The 26,058-nt window shown below is 56.6% G+C and overlaps 2 protein-coding genes across 6 annotated transcripts; both read right to left on the bottom strand.

Moving 5' to 3' along the window:
• Nucleotides 1–74: 74 nt before the first annotated feature.
• On the bottom strand, nt 75–17,610 carry TGM1 (transglutaminase 1). 3 transcript variants are annotated; one of them, XM_088024660.1, is made up of 16 exons: nt 17,464–17,610; nt 15,156–17,298; nt 14,113–14,439; nt 13,776–13,964; nt 12,534–12,782; nt 12,015–12,133; nt 11,792–11,899; nt 11,164–11,338; nt 10,645–10,783; nt 10,410–10,513; nt 7,603–7,691; nt 6,751–6,904; nt 6,361–6,642; nt 6,069–6,229; nt 5,549–5,685; nt 75–480 (listed from the first exon to the last, which is right to left on the bottom strand). In XM_088024660.1, the coding sequence occupies exons 3-16, from the start codon at nt 14,435–14,437 to the stop codon at nt 252–254; spliced, it is 2,460 nt and encodes an 819-aa protein (XP_087880786.1). In that variant the 5' UTR covers nt 14,438–14,439; nt 15,156–17,298; nt 17,464–17,610; the 3' UTR covers nt 75–251. The 3 variants fall into 3 exon arrangements, with proteins under 3 accessions (XP_087880786.1, XP_087880787.1, XP_087880788.1); XM_088024661.1 differs by having other exon boundaries at nt 15,156–15,219; XM_088024662.1 differs by having other exon boundaries at nt 15,156–15,216.
• Nucleotides 17,611–17,632: 22 nt separating this feature from the next.
• Nucleotides 17,633–23,771, bottom strand: RABGGTA (Rab geranylgeranyltransferase subunit alpha). Of its 3 annotated transcripts, XM_028114811.2 has the most exons (17): nt 23,639–23,764; nt 23,265–23,321; nt 22,997–23,107; nt 22,515–22,639; nt 22,145–22,332; nt 21,699–21,902; nt 21,303–21,386; nt 21,132–21,214; nt 20,941–21,042; nt 20,730–20,835; nt 20,582–20,633; nt 20,334–20,422; nt 20,105–20,193; nt 19,894–20,010; nt 18,933–19,046; nt 18,579–18,666; nt 17,633–17,840 (listed from the first exon to the last, which is right to left on the bottom strand). In XM_028114811.2, exons 2-17 carry the CDS (start codon nt 23,265–23,267, stop codon nt 17,692–17,694), a joined length of 1,704 nt encoding a protein of 567 aa, XP_027970612.1. In that variant the 5' UTR covers nt 23,268–23,321; nt 23,639–23,764; the 3' UTR covers nt 17,633–17,691. The 3 variants fall into 3 exon arrangements, with proteins under 3 accessions (XP_027970612.1, XP_027970610.1, XP_027970611.1); XM_028114809.2 differs by having other exon boundaries at nt 20,582–20,835; nt 23,639–23,771; XM_028114810.2 differs by lacking the exon at nt 23,639–23,764 and adding an exon at nt 23,491–23,579 and having other exon boundaries at nt 20,582–20,835.
• Between the last annotated feature and the right edge of the window lie 2,287 nt (nt 23,772–26,058).

Below are 26,058 nucleotides of genomic sequence, written 5' to 3'. Positions count from 1 at the left end.
GGACAGGCCGTGAGTCCACACTCCTTGGCCTGCCACGAACTGACAAATGTACAGAACGGTTTCATGAAAAACAGTTCATTAAAAAACAGTTTATTAGCATTTGTGCTGCCCGTGCAAGTGAAGCTTGGCTCCCTGCCCAGATGCCCTGGCCTCCCCACCTGAGCCTCTGGGGAGCAGCTCTGCAGTAGGCCCCTGACTTGAGGCAATGTCCTTGCTCATCTGACTCCAGTCCCATCACTCCTGGCCAGGGGCTAAGCCCCACCTCGAGATGCCATAGGGATGGTTTCCCCTGAGTGACTGTCGCCTCCAGCGTCTGAGAAGAAGCCCCCGCCCCCAGGGGCCGGAGCCACGTCCACCTGGATGACACCATGCACCTGGGAGAGCTGTGGGCTGTCCAAGCTGGCGATGAGCTGGCGGGGGCCTGGTCGCACAGGCACAAACTTCTGGCGCAGTGTCACTGTCTCGTTGCCGCCAATGTCCCTGTGGGCAGAGACAGGGTCATGGGCCGTGGGTGGAGTCAGGAGGAAGGACTGACGGGGCAGCCAGGAAGGAAGGAGAAGGAGGCAGAGCACTTCAGGCATTTCTGGGCTCAGCTGGAACCCCCATACCCATGGCCAGGACAAAGCCTGAGCCCCAAGGCCTCCTCAGAGCCAGGCCAGCGCCACCCTCCCAGCTGCCTGAGCCGGGAATCTTCCAGTCGTCCCAGGAGTCCTCCCTCCCCACTCCCACAAACACCTGGACAGAGACGGCTGCCTTGTCTCTCCCACCTCTCCATCACCAGTGCTCCTGCCTGGACCACACCATCTATACCTATCCCACCTGGGATTTCCGGGACTGAGGAAACTTCAAACTGAGGCTTTGGGGGCGCCTGGGTGGCTCAGTCGGTTAAGGTCTGCCTTTGGCTCAGGTCATGGTCCCAGGGTCCTGGGATCGAGCCCTGCATCTTGCATCAGCTCCCTGCTCAGTGGGGAGTCAGCTTCTTCCTCTCCCTCTGGCCCTTCCCCTGCTTATGCCCGCGCTCTCTCTCTCTCTCTCTCTCTCTCTCTCAAATAAATGAAATCTTTTTTAAAAAAACCAAGATGGGGCGCCTGGGTGGCTCAGATGTTAAGTGTCTGCCTTCGGCTCAGGTCATGGTCCCAGGGTCCTGGGATCGAGCCCTGCATCGGGCTCCCTGCTCGGGGTGGGGGGGAAAGACTGCCTCTCTCTCCCACTCCCCCTGCTTGTGTTCCCTCTCTCGCTGTGTCTCTCTCTGTCAAATAAATAAACTCTTTAAAAAAAAAAAAAAACCAAGAGACTTTGGGGCTCAACACAGTATTGCCAAATAATTTCAGTTTTGCCAAGAAAAAAAGTGGAAGAAAATTAATTATCCTCTGCCATGATCATCTTTCCAAACAGGAAGGAGCATTTTAAATACCCCAAAACATTGGAAGGATGTTATCTCAGAGAAAAAGGAAAGTTCTTCCCAGGAACAGACAACTGGCATCTTTAAAGTGACACTTTGTGTGCGTGTGTGTGTGAGAGAGAGACATACATACATGTGTTCGTGTGCACACACATACTAGTGTCTTCATTTTCTCCCTTCCTCACAGATATCTGGAAATTTAGTCCCCAACCATCCCTCTGGGAGTCACAATTTCACCAGCCTTCTAACTGGCCTCCTTGCCTCCTAGGTCCTACCTTATTTTTCCACTCTAGTCTCCAGTCACTCGGAGGTGAGCTGAACCCTTCGAGGGCTGGGCTTCCTCGGTGCTTAGGGATGAGACTGCAGCTCCCTAACCTGACACACAGGCTCCCTCTGACTCAGCCCTGCCTGCATGGCCTCATCATCCCCCACCATTCCTCCTGCCCACCAGCCCTGACAGCCAGTTCCTTCCCCTCCCTGAACTCACTCTGTTTTCACGCTCTGCTCCTGGGCTGGCTCCAGGCCCCGCTCACACCACCCCCTCAGTGAGGGCTCCCTTGAGCACCTCCTGCCCTCAGGGAAATGAGCCTCGTCCTGCTCTGAGCTCCCGCAGCAGCCCCTGTGTGCGCTTTACACACTGACCACGACCGCATCTCCATCCCTCTCGCTCGTGCCTCTTGGCATCCGTCCTCTCCTGCCTCTGCCTGCACCCTTGCCTCTGGCCCCCTCGTCAACCCAAGCCTGCCCTGGGGATCTTCTTTTCTCTGGAGCCCAACTCTGTGCAGACACCTCAGTCCTCCAAGGGAAGGAGCCCACACCCCAACTTCGAAGATGAGCCCTCCTTGGCACTAAACATTTAGTTAGCTCGGAGCCTGCTTTCACAGGGCTCCCCTGGACCACTCTGTACTCTTTCTTCTAGCGCCGTTAGCTGTGTGGTTGAAGATAAGTTACTAAACTCTGATTCTCACCTTCTGGTGTGTAATATGGGAGTGGATGCAAAATGAGGGGGTGGGGTCAGGCGGTCTTGTAGGTGCCTCTAAGCTCCATGAAGGAGGGAAGAAGTGGAAGGTGGGGACATATATATATATATACAGTCTACTGTTAAGTTATAGACCTAATTTCTAGACTTCTAATCAAAATATATAACTAGACATTAAGTCTAAAACATAACAGATGGGCTATACTGTGGCTAGTTACAAATTTGTATTTTTAACTTGTGCCCACTTTTCCATAGAAACAAGCTTCAAGTTCTTTAGGCTCAGACCAGACTTCAAAGCTCTAGGGGCGCCTCGGTGGCTCAGTTGGTTAAGCGTCTGCCTTTGGTTCAGGTCATGATCCCAGGGTCCTGGGATCGAGCCAGTGGGGAGCCTGCTTCTCCCTCTCCCGCTCCCCCTGTTAATGCTCTCTCTCTCTGTGTGTCAAATAAATAAATATTTTTAAGAAAACCTTCTACTTAATTCATATTAGAATTGAACGGTACTATTTCAGAATATAGCCTTTATTTGTAACATTATTTCCAAGAGAGGCTGCTTTCCAGCTTCCAGCTAGCAATGTCAAGATCTCTCCCAGCCCTGGCCTTAGTGTCAGCCGCCACCTTGCCACACCCACGCCTGCCAGTTAAAGTGCAGCACATCAGCTGCTACAGCTGGAATGTGCCTGAAACCCAGTGCAGGGAATGAAACGAACTCTCTGACAAGGACACCAGAAACTAGACATCCAAATGAGCACTGTCCTGCAATTACGTACTTGTTCAACCATGTTGCCAAGGCTTGAAACATTTTTAAAAACTCCTCTCAGATTTTTCTTCAGAGCCACTGAAAACCACAAGCACATCAAGTGTGCCCAGTCTAGTCCCTCTCTCTGTCCCCCTCTCCACCCCCCCGCGCCCCCCCAGACACCCCGCTCCTCCTTTACAGTCAAGCTTCATTCCTGATGGAAAAGGGCATCCCCACCCATCTCCTTATTAATTAGTCTTAGCTCTAAATGGCCTCGGGCGGTTTCTCCAAAGTCAAATCAGCCCCAGAAGGCCACCCTAAGGACATTCTAAAGACTATGATTCAGGCTGTGGGGGAAATTCCCCAGAAGGGTTTGGAACAGACTTCCAGCCTCCCCTGGTGACTGCTTTGGTGGTGACAACAAGCCATTTGGAGGAGTAAGTTTGGAATGTTTATTAAGTGGCCAGTCACCCCACTGGGTGGCACACCTTATGCTTAATGGGGTTTCCATCCCACAGCCTTTGATGTGCCAATGAGAGCAAAGTAACACCCGTCTTGGAATCTATTATATCTGAACCACCAACCCAGGGACTTCCCACTCGGAGTTCTCAATTGCTCTGTAGACCCCAGACTGGGCTTGAAGTAGCAAGGAGCCGCAGAATGTCCAAGGAAGACCTGCCTCGAGAAACCATTATCCAACCCTCTCATTTACTGGAGGGAAGACTGGGGCCTTTAAAGGCAGGGCTGGGGGGAGGCTCATACAAGCCCCACAGCTAAAGGTAGGGGCTGGATCTCCCTATGCTCAGCACAGGGGTCACCTCTTTACTTCTAGGCAGGGGCAAGAATCTAAGGTCTGGTGTAGGTGCTGAGGGGAGTCCAACTCTGGGGAACCTCTCTCCATCATCTGCAGGTGAGAGACGCCTAGAGGGTGAGCTACCTGGGAGCCCCAGCTGCACTCTCTAAGGTGAAAGAGACCCACGTAGGGTGAAATGGGGAAAAGCACTTCTTTGTGGCATATCACATCATCCATGGTCAAGGCTGGGGCAAAGATCAGGATAGCAACTATTCAGCTTCGGCCTGTTGGCAAGAGTGGTGGCCACCAGCTGGCAGAGCCTGCTCTGTGTCAGGGGAAGGGATGTGCAGGTTGGGCAGGGACCCCCAGCATCCCCTACCCAGCTGCCCCACAGGGGCCACCCCTTTCCCTCAGGCACTCTTTGTCAAAAGAGGAAAACACCTGCCCCTGTCCCCAGAAGTCTGATCTTAAAGGTCAGCCTCTGGCCTTCTCTGCTTTCCCTCTGTGCTATTCCAGGGAGGGAGACAGCAGCGTGTGTGTCTGTGTCAGAGAGGACAGCAGAGGCCCAGGGACACAGGCACTCGGTGTCCCCTCACTGGGTGCGGAGCCTCACCTGGCCCGGGGTGAGGGCCAAGGGGGCTGGTGGAGGGCCTGAGGCACAGGGCCCTCACCTTGGGAACTGCAGCTCGGCCCTCATGACGCAAAGAAAGCAAAAGGCTTGAGAGCCTGCATGTCAGGAGCGCCCAGGTGGGAAGAGCGCAGTCTGCCCCTTACGGTGTGGCTGCCAGCTTCCCTATCGTAAAGTGGGGTGGCGGTGGCCATAATCAAAATAAGAACGATCGGGGCGCCTGGGTGGCTCAGTCGTTAAGTATCTGCCTTCAGCTTGGGTCATGATCCCAGGGTCCTGGGATCGGGCCCCGTATCAGGCTCCCTGCTCGGCGGGAAGCCTGCTTCTCCCTCTCCCACTCCCCCTGCTTGTGTTCCCTCTCTTAATGTGTCCCTCTCTCTTAATGAATAAAATCTTAAAAAAAAAAAAAAAATAAGAACGACCAACAGAGGCTCACGTTGGGCCAGAGCCGACACTAAATGCTTTATGTGCATATCACACCTAGCTCCCTGAACCACCCTCGGAACCGGGATGGTTGTCATCCCTACTTTCCAGGTGAGAAAACAGGCTTAAAGGAGATAAGTCACCTGCTCCAGGGCACACAGCCAGTGAGTGTTGGAGTTGGGACTTGAACCTAATTCAGGATCCCAAAGCTTTGCTTTTAATCATATGATGATCTCGAATGTACCTTGAAGGGTTTTTGTGGTCTGCGAATGAGATAATGATTCTGAAGTGCCCGGTCGGTTCCTGAGCGCTGGGCACGTGTTAGTGATGAGTTGCTAATGAATCCTAAGTAAAGTGTTGGCTCCCTAGTGAGACCGCGGGAAAGGACCAGCCCAGCACTAGGCACATGGCAGGTCTTCTTAACTGCTGCTGGCCCTGAACCGAGTCAGGAGGCATTGCTGGCTGGCTCTAGGCTGCTGTCTTGGGTCCTGGCTGACTACTGTCCTGACCAAGAGAGGAAACAGTGTGGCACCTGGGGCAGTCTGGGAGGCAGAAAAGGGCAGGGGTGGGGGAGAGGCCAGACTCACCCCACATTAAGGATCTTGGGTCTCTGTAGCCCGGAGCCCTCAAGCCGGAAGACGACGTTGGTGAGGGTGACAGGCAGGGGGTTCTTGAAGACAATCTGTACTTCGCACTCCTGGCCAACCACGGCTGCCCCCAATAACTAGGAGAAGAAGAAGCCCACCTCCACATCAGAGACCCCAGCCAGATACAGTGGAACCATACACTCCACCAGAGGGAAAACTCCTTCTGCATCAAAATCTCCCCGAGTCCCACATTTCCACCCTTGAGAGAAACAGGGCTCTGCAAAAGCCAGAGAAGAAACTCCAACCCACTCCCCAAATGAAGCTTCTGCAGAACCAGGAACATGAGATCGGACTTTACAGATGAGGACATGGAGGCCCAAGAGCCCAAAGCCAGTATCCGATCCCCTTCTCCTGGAACTGCTCGCCAGGCCAGCCCTCTCCCAGTTTCATGCCTTTGCCCCTTGCCCTCCGACTTCCCTCAGCCCCCGCGCATCCCTCCTGCCCAGCAAGCCACACTCACTGTGAGAGAAAGGTCTGGGGTGCGCAGACGGAAGGTATGCTGCTTGGCCAGCACCTGCCCGCTCTCCTTGACGTGGCCTGAGACGTTGAGCAGCATGGACCCTTGGTCTACGAGGTGGGGCCGGTATTCCTTGTAGGCCACAGGCATGGACACGCGGTCCGCTGCGGAGAAGAGGCAAGGTGTCACCAGGGCCTGCTTACCCAGACACGGCCTCCGAAGAGGGGGGTCTCTGGGCCTACAGCCACGGGGTGCCTGGCCATCCGTGGGGCAGGACTGGGGAAGGAGCACTTACTGGCCCCTGGAGCCAGCACCACTTCCTTCTTGCTCTCCTTGAAGACAGGCCCCGTGACCCCAGTGTAGAAGGTGACCGAGAGGTAGAGGTGAAGCTTCACGGTGCGGGGGCTGCTGCCGCGATTGCTCAGCACCACACAGACCGCAAGGTCCTGCCCCATCACTGCGTCCTGGGCTTCCACCTGCATGGCCACATCTTCCGCCGAGTCGCGGCTGGAGTACACGTTGGGTTTGCTACCGTGTGCGGCTGCTGTCTCCACTGCCTTCCGCTCTGCTTCTGAGCCTGGGGGTCGAGGGTCAGCGGTGAGGTTATGGGTGCTGCCAGAGTGGCCAAGTGCTCAGCGAGAACCCCGGGTGTGGGCCAGAGCCGACCCGGTTGGAGGAATGGTACCTTCTGGGTGTTTATAGATGTGGGTGACATCATCCCGCATGTTGGATCCAATGGCCTTTGTGATGATGAGCGTGCCAATGGCCTTCTCTTCCACATACACGATCTTAAAGCTGCCATCATCCTGTCGCTGCCAGTAAACTTTGTCACTGTTGACCTGTTGCGGGGGGGGGGGGCGGTTGGTGAGCCGGGAATGAGCAAGCCTGAGTTTCTGAGGGAGGATCTGACCCCCAGCTGCAGGGAAGGCTGGATCCAAAGGTCAGGAACTTCCTGGCACAGCCAAACTGGGAGTCCTTCCAAGCTGAGCCAGAGGAAGGCCAAGAGCAGAGAAGAAGCTGGGCAGCTTCTTGCAGTACATTTTGGCATTAATAACAGTAATCCCTCATGCTCATTTGCTGACTTTACGACTTCTAAAGCAGTTTCATACCCATTATATCTTTTTTTTTTAAAGATTTTATTTATTTATTTGACAGAGAGAGACGCAGCGAGAGAGGGAACACAAGCAGGGGGAGTGGGAGAGGGAGAAGCAGGCTTCCCACTGAGCAGGGAGCCCGATGCGGGGCCCGATCCCAGGACCCTGGGACCACGACCTGAGCCGAAGGCAGACGCTTAACGACTGAGCCACCCAGGCGCCCCCCCCCCATTGTTTCTTTTGATCCTGAGCACAGGAAGCTCAGCAGCCATTCTTATCCCCCTTTTACAGTGGAGGAAACCTAGACTCTAGGATGAATGACTTGCCCAAGGTCACACAGCTAGTCAGTCAGTGCGGAAGTCAGGACCAGAGAACCCAGGCCTAACTCCAGTGCTCTCGTCCCGCCAGACTGCCCGAGAAGGCACCTGGAGCACAGCCCTCACCTCGGCAAAAATGAAGGGTGTGTCATACTTCATGTAGACCAGGCCATTTTTGATGGACTCCACAGAGCAGGGGCCACAGCAGAAGATGCCTAGGGGAGCAGGACAGAGGTCAAAGGAGGCTGAGGGGACCCTCTAATCCTGGGGAGAGGCCCACCCACCCAGACCCAGCGCCCACTGCCTCAGGGTCAGCTGCCACCTGGGGCAACCCAGGGAAGGAACACAGAGAAGAGCTCAGTTCCATTTGGCCTCAGTCAACCAGGGTGGGTCCAAACGTGGGACAAGCCTGCCCTGATAACCAAGTCACTGGCACGTCCTTCCTCCACTAGCCGAAGCTGGGTGTGGGCTATCTGTGACCCCCCGAGGTCAGGACTTCCATCCTGCAGCAGGACAAACCCAGAGCCCACGGTGGCTCTGCCTGCTGGCTGGGAAAGGAGCCACCCTCCAGAAAGATCCAGAACAAACCCTCAGCTCTATAGCCTGCAGTGTGTCCTCTCTGTGGGGAGGTGGGAGGGGAGCTGGTGGGAAATAGAGTCTGTTCTCAGCACGTTCAGAAGTTTTCCGGAGATGGGCTGACAAGGAAGAGGCTTGGCAAGAGAGGACGCAAAATAGGAAGTGAGGGCCACCCAACGGAAGAGAATCTTAGAGGGGCGCCTGGGTGGCTCGGTTGGTTAAGTGTCTGCCTTCGGCTCAGGTCATGATCTCAGGGTCGTGGGATCGAGCCCCGCATCGGGCTCCTGGCTCAGCAGGGAATCTGTTTCTCCCTCTCCCTCTGCTGCTCCCCCTGCTTATACTTTCTCTTCTCTCTCTCTCTGTCTCTCTCAAATAAATAAAATCTTAAAAGAATAAATAAACAAAGAAACAAAGAAAAGAATCTTAGAAAACACCAACACTATGGTTTCCTCTTCCAAATGAGGAAATAGGCCCAGGGAGGCCAAACAGATGTCGGAGTCTGACAAGACAATCAGATAACTGAACGGAAGGAGCGGATATTTACTAAGTAGCTGCTATATTCCAGGCATGCTGCTAATCTCTCTAATGAATGACCTCATTTAATTCCCCCAACAACCCTATCTGGCATATATTATCCCCATATTACAGACAACACCAAAGCGCAAAAGTGCAAGCAACTTGCCCAAGATGACACATCTGAGAAGTGATCAAGCTGGATCAAGCCTGGGTCTGGCTGGCCTCAGAACCCTGTGAGCGACGCACCCCACCGCTCCCCAGCGTGGGGACAGGAAGTCAGATCTCCCAGGCTCCTGGGCCACGCTGTTCCATCATGGCAGGCATCACTGGGTTGCACAAGTCAGGGAGCACCATTCGAAGAGATGACTGAGAGGGAGGGGTTTGGCCAGAGAGGCGGAATGTAGGCTAGGCAAGAGCCATCTGACCTGGGGTGAGGAAGGGAGAGGTGGGGAAGAAGGCAGCAGGAGGGGCAGGCCTGGGTGCCTGGCGCTGGAATGTTAAGGTGGGAAGGGAGGGCTGCTTGAGAACAGAATGTACAGCAGGTCCAATTTTGGCAGAAACGTGTGTGCTGGGGAAAAGGAGATCAGTAGATGATGACATCAGTGATGGTCTCCGAGGGCTGGGTTATGGGGTTATTTTCTTCTTCGAACCTATCTGAACCCTGGTTTTATTCTGTACCCTACATACAACTAAAAATGAGCAACAGAACGGACAAGAGGGGAACTTGGTGGATGAGAATGTGTGAAGGGAAGGAGTCAGGAATGCGAGAGGCTCGGCCCTGTGCCCTAGAGAAGGTCGCTCCACCTCTCTGGGCCACCACTGCCATGTGTCCCACAAGGGCTTGTGGTGGTCCCCGGCCCAGCTGATCTTCAGCATCACCAGGGGAACTTTCAAACATATAGATTCTTAGCATCAATCTATCCCTGGGATGTCTGATGTGTCAGGTCTGGGGTGGGACCTAGACATTTACTCAAAACAAAACAAAAACATCCACAGAGAGAACTGGGGGGAACTTCCACATTTTGAGTTATTCCATTCTATACTTTCCCCCATTCCAGGCATGTACTACTTATTATAATGGCCTTTTTTTTTTTTTTAAGATTTTATTCATTTATCTGACAGAGAGAGACACAGCGAGAGAAGGAACACAAGCAGGGGGAGCGGGAGAGGGAGAAGCAGGCTTCCCGCGGAGCAGGGAGCCCAACACGGGGCTCGATCCCAGGACCCTGGGACCATGACCTGAGCCGAAGGCAGACGCTTAATGACTGAGCCACCCAGGCGCCCCTGTAATGGCCTTTTTAACTTTAAATGCATATATAAATAAAAGGGCCCTTCAATTAATTATCTCCAGGATGTGTGAGTAAAAAGGCAAATGAGAAGAGTGGGTGTGTTAGGGAGGAAAACCTCTCACTGAACTCTCTTCCATCTTTTGACTTTTGAACCTGAATATGTAAATCATACAAATCGTAATAAATCATAAACAAAGGAAATTGAGGCTAATAGATAGTTACGCAGAAAGGCGACAGTTGACCAAAGGCCGGGCGGTGATTCTGTTGGTAAGCCCGTTTAAAGAAAAACGGGTAAGCCCGTTTAAAGAACCTGGATATGTAAATCATACAAATCGTAATAAATCATAAACAAAGGAAATTGAGGCTAATAGATAGTTACGCAAAAAGGCGACAGTTGACCAAAGGCCGGGCGGTGATTCTGTTAGTAAGCCCGTTTAAAGAAACCCCTGACACTGACCGAACCGGCCCTGACACTTGGGGTTTGTAACCCAGGTTGGGAGATGGGGATGGGGCCAAGGTGGGGCACAGGAGCCAGGGAGGGCCCCGTCTCACCGCTGCTGGTCTCCTGGGGTGTGGCGTCCACCACCTGCCACCCACTGAAGCCCGAGGGCAGATCTGGCCTCTTCATCCAGCAGTCGTTCCACACGTGGAAGTTCCTGGATGGATATGGAGGGAGGCCTGGGTCTGAGCAGCCTGCTCAGGGCCTCCCCAGTGTCCCCTCGACGTCCAGGTCTTGGTCATCATTCCTTCGCAGGGATGGGCAGCCCAGCCCTGGCCCCAGCCTCACCAAACAGAATCATGGTTCAGGTGCTCCAGGGGCTTCATGTTCTCATCAAAGTAGATGTCCATGGTGAGGGATGTGTCCGTGTCGTGTGCTGAGTTGAAGTTGGTGACCGTGCGGGTAGCCAGGCCCAGGCAACGCAGCACTGTGGAGGAGCCAGGGTTAGGGTTCGGGGCCCAGACCGTAATGTGGTGGTGGGTAAGTGAGGTATCGGGAGGGACAGCAGTGGGACAAGGGCCACTGGGGTTGCCAAGCTGGGTCAGGGGTCAGGAGGCCTTAGGGCCAGGGAGCGTTGAGAGTCAGGGGAAGCCAGGCCACCTGCCTGAACTTGGCCCTGCCTGGCCCTTCTCCCTCCTCTCCCCTAGGCCTCTCTAGGTAGTTAACACTAATTAATGATAATTAAGGCCAGCCTACCACCCACCCCTCCACCTGTCCTTGCACTAGAGCCGCCGCTGGGTGGGGCTCTGGTTTCCCTCCCTCTTTCTCGCAGGGCCCAAGCTGCTCCTGCCCCAGTCCCTCCACTACCTGTGGTGGTCACGCCGGCGAAGACCCAGCACTGGCCATAGGGAACAGAATAGCCAGTGCGTAGGTAGCTGAGTAGGATCTCCACGCTGCCCACCCACGCTGAAGGGTTGGTGCCTCGAGAGTAATCACCAGACCAGTTTCCAATCAGGACCCCATTGTCATCCAAGGAGTTCACCTGCCCAGGACAGGATGGAGTGGGGTGGAGTGGAGGGAGAGGCTCAGGACCTCCCATGTGGTCCCCAGCCCTGCCCCTGCCCTTCCCTTTCCCCTAAATGCCTCAGGATCTAGCCAGCAGCCTGAGCCCTGCCCATCCCTCCCAAAAACATCAGTCCCCCCCCCCCCGCCTCCCCACCCCCCACCCCTGCCGGATCTGACACAGTAATGTGAATCCTGGGTGTGCCAAGCTTTGGGTTTGGCCCTACATTCCACAAGAGCTGGGACTGAAGCCAGGAAGGGTGGGGTGGGGCCAGGCAAGGAGGAAAGAGAGGGAGTGAGACCCCTCCCACAATACCCTTTGCAAGGGCAGGATAGGGCTGAGTTCCCGGAGAAATCAGAAAGGGCAGGAGCAGGGGACAGGGGAGGCAGGAGACAGACACAGAATAGCACTCAGAGACATGAGGGTGCTCACCATGGCAGAGATGACCCGGGAGACACTGACGGGGTCCCCACGGCCTCCATATGGCATGCCCCGCCGGTCCAGGATGTACAGGCAGGCATCCAGCACCCCATGATCAAACTGGACGGAGGGAGGGCAGAGGTGACCCCTAGGCCAGCAGCACCTGCTCCCTCACTCCACCCCAGCGGCCTGTTGCTCCCCCAAGCGCATGCGGCCCTTGGCCGGCCAGCCATACCTGCCCATAGTTCCAGGTCCGCTCGCCAATCTGGGCTTCTGTCCCATAGTAAATTCTCCCGGACTCATTAAGCACATACTCCTGTCGCCAATCCTCATGGTCCACATACACGATGTCCTCTGTGTCCCCAAAACACACATGCCTGGTCCCCCCTAGCCCTCTCCCGCCCCACGCCCCCCCCCCGCTGCTGGGCCAATTCTGCAAGACTACTGTCCACAGAGGAGTGGGGACACTGCTAGCCTGATGGCATTTCTCCTGGAAAGGATGGGGGAGCATGACAGAGGTGGTGGCAGGAAGGTGACTGTAACCAAGGCGGTTCGCTAGCAGAAGCAAGTCTGCATGACCTTGGGCTGTCACCTTTCCATGCTGAACCTAGATCGCCTCACCTGGACAATAGGAGGCTGGCTTCTCCTAGAGCCAGGCACCTCACCTACGTACCTAGCCTCGGATTCTAGGAAGAGAAGCTCTGACCGGCCCTCCTTCCTGTCCGCGCCCTGCTCCTGACTCCAGCAGGCTCACCTGGGCACCAGGGATTGAAGAGGATGTAGATCTCGTTGTGGGGGTCAAAGGGCAACTGGAACTCGCCAGCCTCGCAGCGTGTGCGGACGGTGAATTGGAATTTGCCGATGATGGCGCTGGGGGAGGTGTGCACCCGGAGGTTCAGATTCTGCCCGCTGGCCTTAGTCACCTGGGCTTTCCAGCCTCCACTGCCCCCCTTGCCCACTGGGATGATCACGTGGGTGCCCTTCCCCACCTCAGGGTTGTTTCCTGGAAGAGGGGAAGCAGCAATTAGCTGATGAGGCCTCTCTGAGGGGAGATGGAACCTTGCATTTCTCCCAACCCCACCCAGAATATGTATGAGCCAGCGTGTGTGCGTGTCCCTGAGTTGGGCCACCACCTTAGTCTGTGACAGTCTCTGAGAGCAGCTCTGTCCCCACCCGATGTTTGCCCGCATGCCAGGGCAGAGCCCTAGTCCAACATCCCAAACCTGTTCCCCTGACACTGAACTCAGAGGTGGGTAGAAGAGACCAGGCCACCATCACCCTCTGCCGGCCTGACTGTCCCAGTGCCTAGGCTGGAGGAACAGAGCTGCTCCGGCTGGGTCCAGATGCCCCGAGCCCATGTGAAAGGGCAGCCCAGATCCTGAAGGCCAACCCTGCCTACTCCATGGGGCTGCAGCTTCCAGAGCCTAGAGCATCCCTGGTGGCAGTGGTGGGGGTACCCGGGAAATTAGAGGCTGGGGTGGGCAAGGCTAGGCTCTAATCAAAGGGTATGAGGAGTCGCCCGCCCCCGGCAGCAGCATAATCACCAGCCTGGGCAGTCAACGGCCACCAAGCAACGCGGTGAGGGAGGCACCTGCCCTGGGCCATGGGGACAGAGAAACAGAGACAGAGCTGGACAGAGAGGAGAGAGAGAGCCAGCCACACCCTGGGGTAGGACAACAGACCCAGAAAGAAAGACACACAGAGGCAGCCACGGAGAAGCAGCAGCTGAAGCAAGCACCTGAAGAGAAAGTGTTTTGAGACAGATGCCTCTGGAGGCTCAAAGAGGGTGATCTTAGGAAAATGCGACACCAAGACCCTCCCTGAAACACCCTCCTATGCTTGCACCTGTCTTACGCGGCAGAGGTAAGGAGTGGGGTGAGGGAGGAGCTTAAAGATGTCCCTCTGACCCTAATACCAGAGCTGGGAGGCCCTGCTAGCCAGCACCCCTGCCCCCCCATTCTAGGACTTTCGCCCTCCCACTGCAGGCCCCACTAACCAATAAGCAGCTCCAGGGCGACATGATCGGAGGACTCATAGGGCCGAGAGAAGTGGAGGACCATGTGGAAAGGCTGTCCACGGCGTATAATCAGCTCGTCGTATTCAAACTCATCTGTGTGGTGCTCTCGGCGATTCTGGTCTGACCGTGCACTCAGCAGATCCACACCGGTCACCACCAGCATGCCCTCTGCAAGGCCACAGCTCTGGGTCAGCGAAGCCCTATGGGAAGCCCAGGCCCCATCCTAGGCCTCCCAGGCCCCCAGAGACATCAGGATGAGTCTCGGGCCCCATTAAGGCCTTTCAGCTGGCAGATAAGGTGGGCAGGAGGGCCTCACCTCGGATGGTACCATCTCCAGCTGCGTTCACACCGCCGGTCCGGGAGCCAGGCTGGCGGGAATCTGAGCCCCGGGAGTCCGGTCTTCGACTCCCAGAGCTGGACCCTCGACCCCTGGAGCCTCGGTCTCCATGGGGCTCTGGGCCCCAGTCACCATCTGTCCCGTTTCGGCAGGAGCAGCAGGCACAGCAGCGAGCCCAGAAGGAACGGCCTCCTCGACGAGACCCTCTGTCTGGCTCTGGCTCTGGCTCCGGAGAAGGTGTGGGGGGGGGCTGCCAGGGGTTCCCGCCCCAGCGGCCCACATCCGACCGAGGACCGTCCGTCATGCCTGTGCAGAAAAGGCAGGGAGGCTCCGATCACCCACTCAGACCTCCTGTATTTAGACCACCCCCGCCAGCACACACAGAAGCCCTCCATCTGGAGAGCTGACACAGTCCCATCCAGCTGACTGAGATGACCTGATCTTGCCCCAGAGACTCCCCCAGACCCAACCAGGGACCCTCCCCAAAGACTCCTCTCAAGATTCACCTAGAGAAACTACCCACGTTGCAGAGAAATCTCCCTTTTACCCGCAGTGACATCCACCAAACCAGATGCCCCACTGAGAAACCTGCCCTCAAGAACCCATCCCAGAAAAGAGTGGGCACTTGTCACAGCCTCAGGACCCGGCACACAGACCATCCTTGGGACCTGCTCCTGCCAGTTACTCAGTTTAGAAGTCCATGAGCTGCCTGCCTCTAGGACCCATTGTTAGCAGAGATCCCCCACCCCTTCCCTCAGCAGAGGCTCCTTGCAGAAGACAGGCGGGTGATATGCAGGACTTGAGGTTCTTGGCATTCCCCACGTTGGGTCAGTCACCCACACGGAGCTATGAGAGTGGCAGGGCGCTGCAGGTGCGGGAGCCCGCAGTCCAGGGGCACGGAGCCTCTGCGTCGGGGCAGCCGGCCCTGGGCTGACAGGTTCAGGCTGGCCCGCGCCCCACGTTGCTGGGGCCCCGACCTGAGTCCCCTGGGCTCAGCATCGCAGTCCCCGACTGAGGCTCACCTGGCGGCGGTGTCAGCAACAGCAGCACTGAGTCTGGCGGCCGGGCTGGGACAGGTCGGGACTGCTGGGATGGAGCAAGTGCAAGGTGTGGGGCGGGTGGGTACGTGGTTTATGAGGGGGGGAGGGCGGGGCCAAGCTGTGGAGAGGGCAAACCTGATTGCTCCAACCCCCCCACCCCAGAGGCCCAGCCTCCAGGGGCTGTCTCTGGAGATAGGGGCAGGAAATGAGACCTGGCCCTGTCCCCTTTACCCTTTCGAGGAACTGCGGGGTGGGGCCGGGGTCTGTCAGGACTCAAAGCTGAGGTGAAAGTGGAAGGTCTTGGGAGACCGCACCCACTGAGGGACCCCACTCCAGGCTGATTCCTCCCAGACTGGTGCAGAAGGGGCCCCCTCTCCTGGGCGAGAAACCCCGAGGGCAATGGGACAGGGTGCCCCTTCCACCCACGCCCCTATGCAGGGGACCCTGTTCCCAAGCTCAGGTGGCCTGTCTCTGCTCTCACAGGCCCCCCACTGCCAGGCTCTGGTGCAGCCCTGGCCAGGCTCAGCCCCATGAAACTGGCCCATGGGCCTGGTCCTGCCCAGGGAGGTCCTGGGATCCTAAGCTGAAGACTGGTGACATCAGCAGCCAGGCCCTCAGACTGGCTCCACCAGCCAACCCCTGACCTGCTGGCTCTACCAGATCCTCTGATTCCCCCCCCTCCACCCATCTGTCCTTCCTTCTTCCTCCAGCTGCTTCACAACCCCTGGCATGAATGAACTGCCCCCAGCTTCCCGTGTCCCTACAAGTTTGAGATTGGGTTGGGGGGGGGTGAGGGTCAGGGTCAGGGTAGGAGCAACTTCTTGTTTTCTCCCCCCAGCCTGGGGGCTTGGTGAAGGCTTAGGCCCTGGCTCGGAGGCTCAGGGGGGAACTGAGGCCCTCTCCCTAGATGGCAGAGTACCCCCTCTCACTGAGAGGGGTAGCCAGTCAGCTGGAGTCCAGGATTCTCCAGCCTGGAATTCTTCCCAGAAATCCTGACCAACCGGCTCCAGGCACCTGCCCTGTGTGCATCCCAACTCCACCCTGGGACTGGAAAAACACTGGGGATGCCACTGAGAGAACCCTAAGGCAAAGTGGAGGTCAGGCATCTTTGGGGAAGCTCTCCTGAAAGTTCTTTGGGAATGCTGGGGCCCTTTTCTTGGGGTCTCTTCCTTCCATCCTATTGTCCTAGCTCTGCCCATGGGCCATTAGACAGAAGACAGTGAAAACGGGGTTGACAAGACACAAGGAAGCAAACCTGAGGAAGGGCAGAGTTTGGTGATGCATCGGGCAGGGTGGAGCCTCAGGGAGTGGGGACTGAGACTCCAGGACCTGGCAGGGAGCCCTTCACACCCACATTGACCTTTGCCTGCCCGGTTCCAAGCCCCAGACCTGGCAGAGGATCTGTGTCCACCTCCAACACTCTCAGGGGACACATAAGTAAAAATCAAAATTCCAGGCAGGTCAGCCAAGGGGCTTTGTTGAGGGCTGCCACTAAGAACCTGGGGCGGGGGGGGGGGCAGGGTCCTGAGCAGCCGAAGTGTGTAAGCACTTGTGGGCCCCAGTAGATTCCCAGGGAGTCAGGGTAATGCCTTGTCACACTCTCTCCCTTTTATTTCCCTTTCCCCCACCTAGCCAGGTTTGACTCAGTGCTCTAGCCACTGAGCTGCTCCCTCTCCTCCCTCCAGGAGGCTCAAGTGCCTCAGCGTTTTTGAAGTCAGGAAGAGGCGTTGGGGCGGGGGGGCACCATGGGAGTAGACACCCAGCTCAGTACTTCAGAAGTGGAGGCCAGGCTCTGCCCATCACTCGCTATTAATACGGAAGCAAGAACACGAGTCTGGAATCCCTGACCAAGGTGCAGAGCCAGCTGTGGCTCCAGCATGAGAGCCCAGCAAACGTGGGCACACCCTAGGAGCAGCTTCCTCGTCAGTACAGTGGACCTGACCAGCTCATTCCTGAGCACTTGTGAGGGCCAGCTGAGACCTAGTATTGTCAAGGGCTCTTCGACCGCAGGATGCTACTCATGAGGACCGATGCTCTTATTACAGAGGGCAGAGCTTGGACACCCTGGTTCCTCCCGGGAACAGCCTTCTCGGCTGTGGTGAATGAGCCAGGGCGCGGAGGGCATCTGGAAGGGACAGGAGTCATGGGAGAACCTTTTATGAGTCCTTCTAGCTGGAGACTTCCAGCTGCTTTGCAGCCCAGCCCCAAAAAGAACCTGAACCCAAACCCAATCCCCACCCCAGCCCAAACCAGAAGGTGAACTCAGATTTTGCGGATTCTGCCCCAATACCGAGACTTTGGTTCCCGGTGGTAAGAAACAGCAGAACTGAGTGGAAGATGAAAGCACGAGGGAGAGCTGACACAGCCTCACTCTCTCCCCTTCTTGTCCAGAATAGGTGGCAGTGGTTATGGTGGCGGCGGCGGCGGAGGGGGCGGGGGCGGCGTAGCAGCCCGAGGGGGCCTCTCCATTGTTTATTCAGTCCCAATAAGTTAAAGAGCAAGGGTGGGGAAGGATCTCCTAGGTGAGGATGCTGTTAACTGAAGGCAACAGCTCAGCCAGGTGCTCAGAGGTGCCCACTGCTTGGCACAGGGGGTTGCCCTGCAGGTGGAGGAGGGCCAGCCTGGGGCAGGAGGCAAGAGGCTGGAGCAGTGTGGGCTGCCAGAGGCCTTGGGCAGGAGAGTCAAGGAAAGCGTGGCCGGTTCCCCCAGACCTATGTGCTCCTGGGTAGCCATCATGGTTTTCCTTCCACAACAAGGACTGCGGCCCAGCGGTCTGGCTGCGAGGCATCTTGCACGAGGCCCTGGCCTGGAGTAAGGCTGCAGACTGCAAACACCTGCCCCCGGGGCCAGGCAGGAAGCCCAAGCGGCAGGCTGCATGTGGTACCAGCAAGGTACCAAGGAGAAAGCCAGCTCTGACTACAGAGGCCTCCATGACTCGGCAATGGCCAAGGCTTGCTAAGTGGAAATGCAGGCCAAAGACTGCTTTAACTCTCCCATTTTTTTTTTTAAGCAGGCTCCACACCCAATGTGAGGCTTGAATTCACGACCCTGAGATTAAGAGTCACACACTCTACTGTGACTGTCTGACTCTATCAGGGGTCCCTAACCTCCAATTTTTAAGTACAATCAGAATTCTAGATTTTTTTAATACGAAACTTTCTGATTTTTAAAATACCATGTGGTACCCAAGAACATCTGCAGGGCGCTGGTCTGTGAACTGGCTTGAGGAAGTCACTTCCACCCTGCAAAACCACCAGTGCAAGTCACCGATGCCCCATACGGCCCCAGGCTACCCTCCTTCCTTAGCCTACGCTGTCAGAGCCCCCTCTCCCAGCTTACTGTGTGTCCCTTCCCAGTGTGGCACGTCACCCCCCACCCCGGCCTGAAAGGCACCCAGAAGGATACGGTTGTTACACAGGGAGAGCTCCTGCAGCCGGGGCAGGCTGGTGACACCATCCAGGGACTCTATGGCATTATCATTGGCCTGCAGGACCTGGGGAGCAGGGAGTGCAGGGAAGTCAAGGCAGGGCAGCCAGCTGGCAGCCTGGGACTGGTGCAAGCAAGCAGGGAGCCCGGGGTGATCAGCTTACAGTGCAGGGAAAAGCTGCTGGCGTCAGGCTAGGTGATGGAGGCAGAGAAGGCAAGGGGTCATCTGCAGGGGCTGGGAGGATCTGGACACCTCTTTGTGGGGTGGGCAGACTTCTGAGGGGGAGGAAAGGGAAAAGGGCCACCTGGGACAGTGATGGAGGAGTGCTTTACCTCAAGGCAGCGCAGGGCAGCCAGGGCAGGGGGCAGGGCACGCAGACGATTGTGTGACAGGTCCAGATGAGTGACCAAGAGCAGCTGTTCCAGATGGCAGAGTACCGTCAGATCCTGAGGAGGGGGATGAGATACTCAGTGAGACTTAGGGGAGAGTCCGCAGCCACGGTTCATGAGGCACTTACCCTCTGTGCCCCACACAGGCCCTTGGGGACCCTGGCCGAGGACAGGACAGAGCAGGTGAGAAGCTTACCTTACGACCCCGAGCAGTCCACGCTCCAGAGCAAGGACAAGGGACAGGCAGGGAGTGCTGGGCTGGGGGGGTGGGTGGGTGGAGGGGTGGAGGCAGCCTGGAGTGGGGGCAGGCACAGGGGGTGGAGGAGGGCGCTGGGGAAAGCACAGACACCGGCAGGAACAGGCCTGCTGAGTCTGGGGGACCAGTCTGGAGACAATGGAAGCGGGCGGCAGCGAAGTGACGGAACTGCTCTGTTGGGAAGACTGACTGGATAGGCTACGAAGACGGAAAACAGAGCCTGGGAAGTTTGTCAGACATCTTTGGAAACCACCCAGGCTTTAGGTGCTGGGGCCTGCTCCAGAGAGAGAAGCATCGGAGTGGGGGTGGGGGGGCACGGCTCACTGTGAGGGAAGAATGAAGACATGACTGGCCCTGGAGAAAGGATGGCACGAGAGGGCCCTGGTGACTCAGGGTTTGAGACCGGGTAACCAGAATGATGGCGGCAGGTGACAGAAAGCAAGGCCAGGAAGAGGAATAGTCCGGAAGGAAGATGAATTCAATCTTGGTTAGGAAGAAAGTCCGGAAAGGCACGTGAGACTCAGGCCAAAGTCAGGGGCCCGGCGAGGCCAGAGTGCCTCAGCTCAAGCCCACAGAGAGGGCTCAAAAGCTGTCCAGGTCATGAGGAAGAAGGGAGGGCCCGAGGAAGGTACCCACGGCCGTCCGTACCTTGTGACCCAGGTGCAGCACGCGCACCTCGGCATACTCCATCTTGAGCACGCTGTTCTCCAGCAGGAACTTGCTGCGCAGGTCATCCAGGTACGCTGCCCGCATCGGGTCCACGGCCTGGCGGGGACAGGCATGGCAAGGAAGCCCCGTCAGCTGTCTTCCTGCTGCCCACTGGGCCTCCCCGCTCCCTGCTCCCACAGGCCTGGCCTGCCTTGAGGGTCTGGAAATACTGCAGCGTCTCTTTCTCATACAGCAGGGGGTCCAGTGCCCGCATCAGCAGGATGATGGTGAGCAGGCACCCTGAGGAGAGGGTGAGAGAAGGACTGTCTCTCCTAGAGCCTCCTCTGCTCCCGTCCCGAGACCCTCCCTGCTGTCCCCGAGAGGCCCTCCTGGAAAAGGGCCTCCTCAGAAGAGCAGGATCTCAGGAAATGGGGCCTCACACTTATTCTCCGGCTCCAGCTCCTGCAGCTCCTTACAGGATTCAAGTTCAGACTGGAGCACCGTGGACTTCTCCACCGACAGCTCACACCTGAAGATGGACAGGGCGGGAGAGGGGATGATGTCTCCTCGGGGTGCTGGTCGTCCCCAGTACCCAGTCTGAGATCATCTGCCCGGGCCCCCGGCCTCCTGCCCCAGCTGCCTGGTGCCCAGAACCCCTCTCCTGGCCCGTGTGCTTCCCTGCCATCACCTGAAGAGCTGCTCATCCGTGGCTGAGTCCCGGCACCAGCCCTCCTGGCGGCCTGAGAACAAGAACGGGTGGTAGAAGGGGACCAGTGTGAGAGCAGGGCAAGGATGATAAGTGCTGCCGCAAGGGGTAGAGATAGAGGCTGTGTCACCTTTTAAAAGCACACACTCCTTTTGGGCATCGCCTGCTGTCCAAATGACACGAAATGTATGCTGGGGCAACTGGTCATTGAGGGAGGCGGCAGGCAAGTCACAGAGCTGGGAGCACCAGGTTAAGGAAACGCTTGCGCCTCACCACTTCTCTGACTGCCCCGCTCCAGGGCCGCCCCAGCCCCCCACTCTGCCCCACCGGCCCTGGGATACCCAGACGTGGCTGGGCCGGGTCCTGCCATCTGGGGTCCTCCACTCCACAGCCAGGGGTGACTTGTCCACTGTCAGCAGCAAGGTCTCTGTCCCGGACCCCACCTGGCCCAGGGGACAAAGACAGACCTGTCAGCCCCAGTGGCACAAGGCCCACACCCGTGACGCTCTCCGGCAGAAGCTGCAGGACTCACTAGGACGGGCCGAGAGAGGGAGACAGTCAGACAGGCCTCGTCCCGGCTCACATGCAGGCAGCGCAGGGCATCCTGGGGGTCAGCTGGGGGGAGACACAGTCTCAGGTCTCCTTAAATCCTCTTCCATTCCTTCCAAGCCCGAAACGCCCAGCCTCTTTCCCCATTGCTCACCTCGTCCCAAGAGCCAGCGGTGATAAAACCAGGCGCTCTGATCGTTGGGGTCAGTGAAGAAGGCGTTCTGTACCAGCTCCAGCTCTGCAGAGGCCAAGGCGGCGCGGGCTAGGGCCAGGACCCTGGTGGGCCCCAAGCCACCCCAGCATCCCACCCTCACCCTGGAGTACCGCCAGCCCTCAGTTCCATTCATCTGTTGGCCCTGCACAACGGCTGCATCTTTCCCACTGGACACTCGAGAGCCCTGCAGCCAGGCGTTGAATCTTAGGTACCCCCAAAGCCAGGCACAAAGTAGGTGCTCAATGAGCCCAAGTAGCAGGTTCAGGAACAGGGTTAGGTAACAGGGCTGGAAAGGCAACAGTACAGTCTTCCCCAGCACCCTCTGACCCTGCTGACCTTTGAGGAGCACATCCTCAGGGAGGCGTCCCTGTGGCCCAGAGTCTGGCTGGGGGTGCAGCTGGGGCAAGAGACAGGAGCGGTAATGCCAGGAGGAGTAGTTGGAAAAGTTTCGGGTGATGAGGCTGTCGGTGAAGGCTAGCTCCTCTGCAGGGGGCACAGCTGCCTGCGCAGCCACAAAGCGCCGGTAGTCCCAGCAGTGAACTAGGGGAGGAGCAACAGCACATCTCAGAAGTAGGGCAAGGGGAGCTCCACGGCTGGAACCCCTGGAGTTCCCATGGCAGCCTCAGGAACACCTCTGTGTGCTCTACAGGGCATGTGTTTGTCTCCATCACCCCTTTCGCCACCAGCTCGGTGGGCCTATCCTGCCCATCCCTCCCAACTCTGGGCCTTACTGAGGCCCCAGCAACTAGCGTGTGGAGCACAGTCAGCAGACAGGCACGTACAGTTCCGCTCATCGACCTCGAGGAAGCGGGCACATAACTCCAGCTCCCGGGCCCAGTTGGGCTCTGGCAGGCGGCCCAGCAGCCAGCAGCGGTGGTGCCAAGTACCATAGGACTTGGGGTTCACCCGCAGGCAGCTCTCCAGGAAGCCCAGTTCTGTCTTCACCAGGGCCGCCAACTCCTCGGGGGACCTGCACTCAGAGGGAAACGGACTCAGGGCCCAACACTCAACCTCAGCTCACCCCTGACTTTTTACACCCGGCTCTCCGCTCCCCTATGCCTGTGCCCCTGGCTGCCCCATTCTTCCTCTGCCCCTGGACCCAGGCAGGGCAGGGCCAGTGCCATCTTCCTGGGACCCTGAACTCCTACGCACTTTTGGGCTTCCAGCTGCTGAAGCACCTCGCGTCGACAGTTCCAGAGGGTGGCAAAGTCGGGGTTGGCTCCCAGAATCTGGCTTGTCAGTTCCAGCACTGATTCATCCAGCTCACCAGCCTGGCGCTTAGAAGATAAGTAGCAGGGTCAGATACCATATCATTCTCCCACTGCAAGACTAAATAACATACATAGAACTACTGAATGTTCCGTAAACCCCACACTACACGATAAGTACCAGCAGAGCACTTCAGGAGTTTACATTTTCATTGAATGTTCACAACAACCTTATGCAGTAAGGCCCATTTTACAGAAGAGCAAACTGAAATTTAAAGAGATGCAGTAACTTGCCCAAGGTCACACAGCTTGTAAGCGACGGAACCCAGATATGGATCCAGGCAGTCTGACTCTAAGGCCCAGCTCTTGGCCTCTGTGAGATACTAAGAAGGCCATTTGGAGAAGGGGCTACCTCTGAAGGCCCACCTTCTGGAAGACAGTCCGGGTGGCTGACTGGTATAGCTTCAGCTTCTGCTCCCGCTCTAGCCTTTTGGCCTCCGCCTGCTCTTCCGACGTCTTCACCTTCAGGCGCCCGTGCTACAGGGATGGGGGCGGGGGGGGGTTGGAAGGGTGCAGGCTGCCAGACCCACCGAGCCCCCCCCCAGCGGAGCCCCAGGTTTATAGAAGGCAACGGAGGCAAGGCCACGCGGGCCATGGGCATGCGGAGGTGAGGGGCTTGACTCAAAGGTCTCACCATGGTGCCGGCTCAGGGCTCAGGACAGGGGAGGGGTCCAGTGGAAGCCCGAGAGACCTGGGGAAAGAAGTGTCGATCACGGGAGCCCCGCCCCCGCTAGCCCCGCCCCCAGCGAGTCCCCGGAAGCTGCACGCGAGCCTTGGCGGAGACCCCCGGGGTGTGAAAAGGTCCTTGGACAAGCAGCGCTTGTCCTGGAGGAGCTGCCCACCCAGACTGGGACTCGTACCCGTGCCGCCTCGCCCACAGCCCGACCGTCCGGGGCCGGACCCAAGCCGGGGCACCTCAGCAATGGGGACCACTCCGCGCCTGGAGACTACCCCTACCCGCCCACCCCACGGATCCCAGACACTCCCGCCCCCCGCGGGCGGACCCACCTGCGCCGAGGGGAGGCGTGGGGCACGCTAAGCTGCGGCGCCCGCCACCGAGCCCAGGCGCAGGCTAGAGCGGCGCCACGCCCCGGCTCTCCAAGGGGCAACGCCCTCTGCAGGCCTGGGGAGGGACCGGCGAGGGAGTAGGCGGGCTCGGGAGGCGCGTGCGCCAGTCCTCTCCGGAAATGTCAAGTCCCTATAATTAGCCCTCTGGTGCGTATGAGTGCGCATGCGCGACGGCGTAGCGCTCGTGGAAGCCGTGTGAGGCCGGCAGTTGATCAGCTGCTCAAACTAGTGTTTTCAACAGCTGGGGACTCAAGCAGTCACTATCCCACTGACCTCACTCTGGCCGCGCGGGCTGCCTCCTACTTGCCACATCTAATGGGTGGAGTTTCCTGTTCTTATCTCCACTGACTTCTGTTAGCTTTTATGCGGCCGACTTCTTTCCGCTTGTGACACCCTTTCCTGGTTTCTCCTGCACCTCTGCCCGTCTCTTCTCATCTGTTAACCTTCTTCTCCCCTAAATGTTGGTGATCTCCAGGGCCCTTTCCACACCCCCTTTCACATCGCACACTATTCCCGGAAGAACATTCACAAATTGAAGCCTTCTCCTGCTTGGAGTTGGAGCTCCCCAGAGCTCTGTCCTGGACCCACAGATTTTCTGGCCCCACACTTTCTCTGGGTGACTTCATCCATACTCATGGTTTTAATTACTACCTGTGAGCTGATAACACTCGAACTTGTGTCTCCAGTTCAGATGTCTTGTGAGCTGTAAAAACGAACATATATATGCACTCAAATATTCAAAAGCCTATTGGATGTCACCTGGGTGTTCCAGAGACATCTGAAACTCCGAAAGTAAAAAGATACTGTGTCCCATCTATTCTTTGTGTGTGTGTGTGTGTGTGTGTGTGTGTGTGCCCCATCTATTCTTTTTTTTTTTTTTTTGACAGAAACACAGCGAGAGAGGGAACACAAGCAGGGGGGGTGGCAGAGGGAGAAGCAGGCTTCCCGCCGAGCAGGGAGCCCAACGCAGGGCTCCATCCCAGGACCCTGGGACCATGACCAGAGCTGAAGGCAGATGCCCAACGACTGAGCCTCCCAGACGTCCCACGTGTCTCATCCATTCTTAAACTTTGGCCTTTATGTTTCCTATTGTAGAGAATGGCACTATTCCCTCCCCACCTTTCCTTAGGAACTCTTAAATACTCTCTCCGTTCCACTAGAAATTAAGCTCCTTTCTTCCCTGATTGTTAAAAGTGTTTTCAATGTTCCCTCATCTCCACTCTGTCCCCTCCATTATGAGTTCATCCTCTGTGCTGCTGGATCAACTTTCCTAAAATGCAGGTTTGATCTGTCACATCTCTGCCTAAAAGCCTCCTGTGGCTCCTGGACCAGCTCAGAAAGGTTTCCTGTGAGCCTTCATGGGTTTCAAGATGGCCAGTGAGTGTGTATGAATGAATGAGCATATGTGATGTATTTGTGAGAAGTGTGTGTCCATGTGGCATGTGTTTATAGCTCACATTTTAGAAAGTATGGCTCTAAATTTTTTATAGTTCTTCCACATTTTTCTCAGGTCCTGGAAATGTATATAAAGTGCCCACTATATAGTCTGTCTTTCCTAGGCCCTGCAACAAATTACAGAGGAAAAGAGACACTTTTCCTGGCCTCTTGTGCTTGTGGCCCTAGTGAGGAAAGAGTCACACCACTTACTGGTTATCTTTGTGTCAGGCATTGTGACGGGAGCTTTGCGTGCACACAGAATTACCTGTGGAGGCAGTAAGCAGAGTGCTTGTGAGCATGGACTCTTGGGCACCTGGGTGCAGATCCCAGTTTTGCCACTTACTAGCTGTGAGATCTGGGGCAAGGGACTTAACCTCTCTGTGTTGTTTCCTTTGTGTCTCAGTTTCTTCAACAGTAACGTGGAAAAAATGTTACCGACCCAGGAGTGTTGAAGTGAGGATTAAATAAAAGAATCTATGTAAAGTGCTTAGCTTAGAACAGTGCCTATACTGAGTAAGGGCTCAATAAATAGTAATGGTAGTTATATTATTATTATTTCTAATCTTCCTGAAAAATATACAGGACATTGAGGCTCAGAAAGATTAAGTAACTTGCCATCCATGTAGTAACGGGCCAAATGGGACATTGTGTCTGGTCTGGTCCAACTCTCCCACCTCACCAACTCCCTCCCTTCCTTCCTTCCTTCCTTCCTTTTCTTTCTTTCTTTCTTTTTTTTTTTTTTTGTCACCACCTGCTCTTGCTTCCTGCTCTATACACACTCAACATGTACAACCAGATACCTGGGAACACAGATGCCCACAGGTGCAGATTTTCCAGGTACTGTCTTGTATCTTAATTACTAAGGAAGGAGGAAAGGGGCTGAAGGCCAAGGTAGGCATGAAATAATTTTTAGTGATGAGTAA

The sequence above is a fragment of the Eumetopias jubatus genome, unplaced genomic scaffold (assembly GCF_037043125.1).
Source record: "Eumetopias jubatus isolate StellerSeaLion01/CBP00866 unplaced genomic scaffold, mEumJub1_p1.0 scaffold_7, whole genome shotgun sequence".
In the NCBI taxonomy this organism is placed as follows: Eukaryota; Metazoa; Chordata; class Mammalia; order Carnivora; family Otariidae; genus Eumetopias; species Eumetopias jubatus.
This window is presented reverse-complemented; position numbering and strand designations above follow the sequence as displayed.

Bases quoted from the DNA above. Each gene is read 5' to 3' on its own strand.
- TGM1 (XM_088024660.1), bottom strand. From the start codon at position 14,437: ATGACGGACGGTCCTCGGTCGGATGTGGGCCGCTGGGGCGGGAACCCC. The intron at 11,900-12,014 runs GTATGGCTGGCC...CCCTCCGTCCAG, and splicing joins GGACCTGGAACTATGGGCAG to TTTGATCATGGGGTGCTGGA. The intron at 7,692-10,409 runs GTGAGACGGGGC...CTGCTCCCCTAG, and splicing joins ACCCCAGGAGACCAGCAGCG to GCATCTTCTGCTGTGGCCCC.
- RABGGTA (XM_028114809.2), bottom strand. The intron at 19,047-19,893 runs GTACGGACGGCC...CCCCCTCCTCAG, and splicing joins TGCTGCACCTGGGTCACAAG to GATCTGACGGTACTCTGCCA. The intron at 17,841-18,578 runs GTATCCTTCTGG...CTCCTGCCCAAG, and splicing joins GCTCTCCCTGTGTAACAACC to GCCTCTGGCAGCCCACACTG.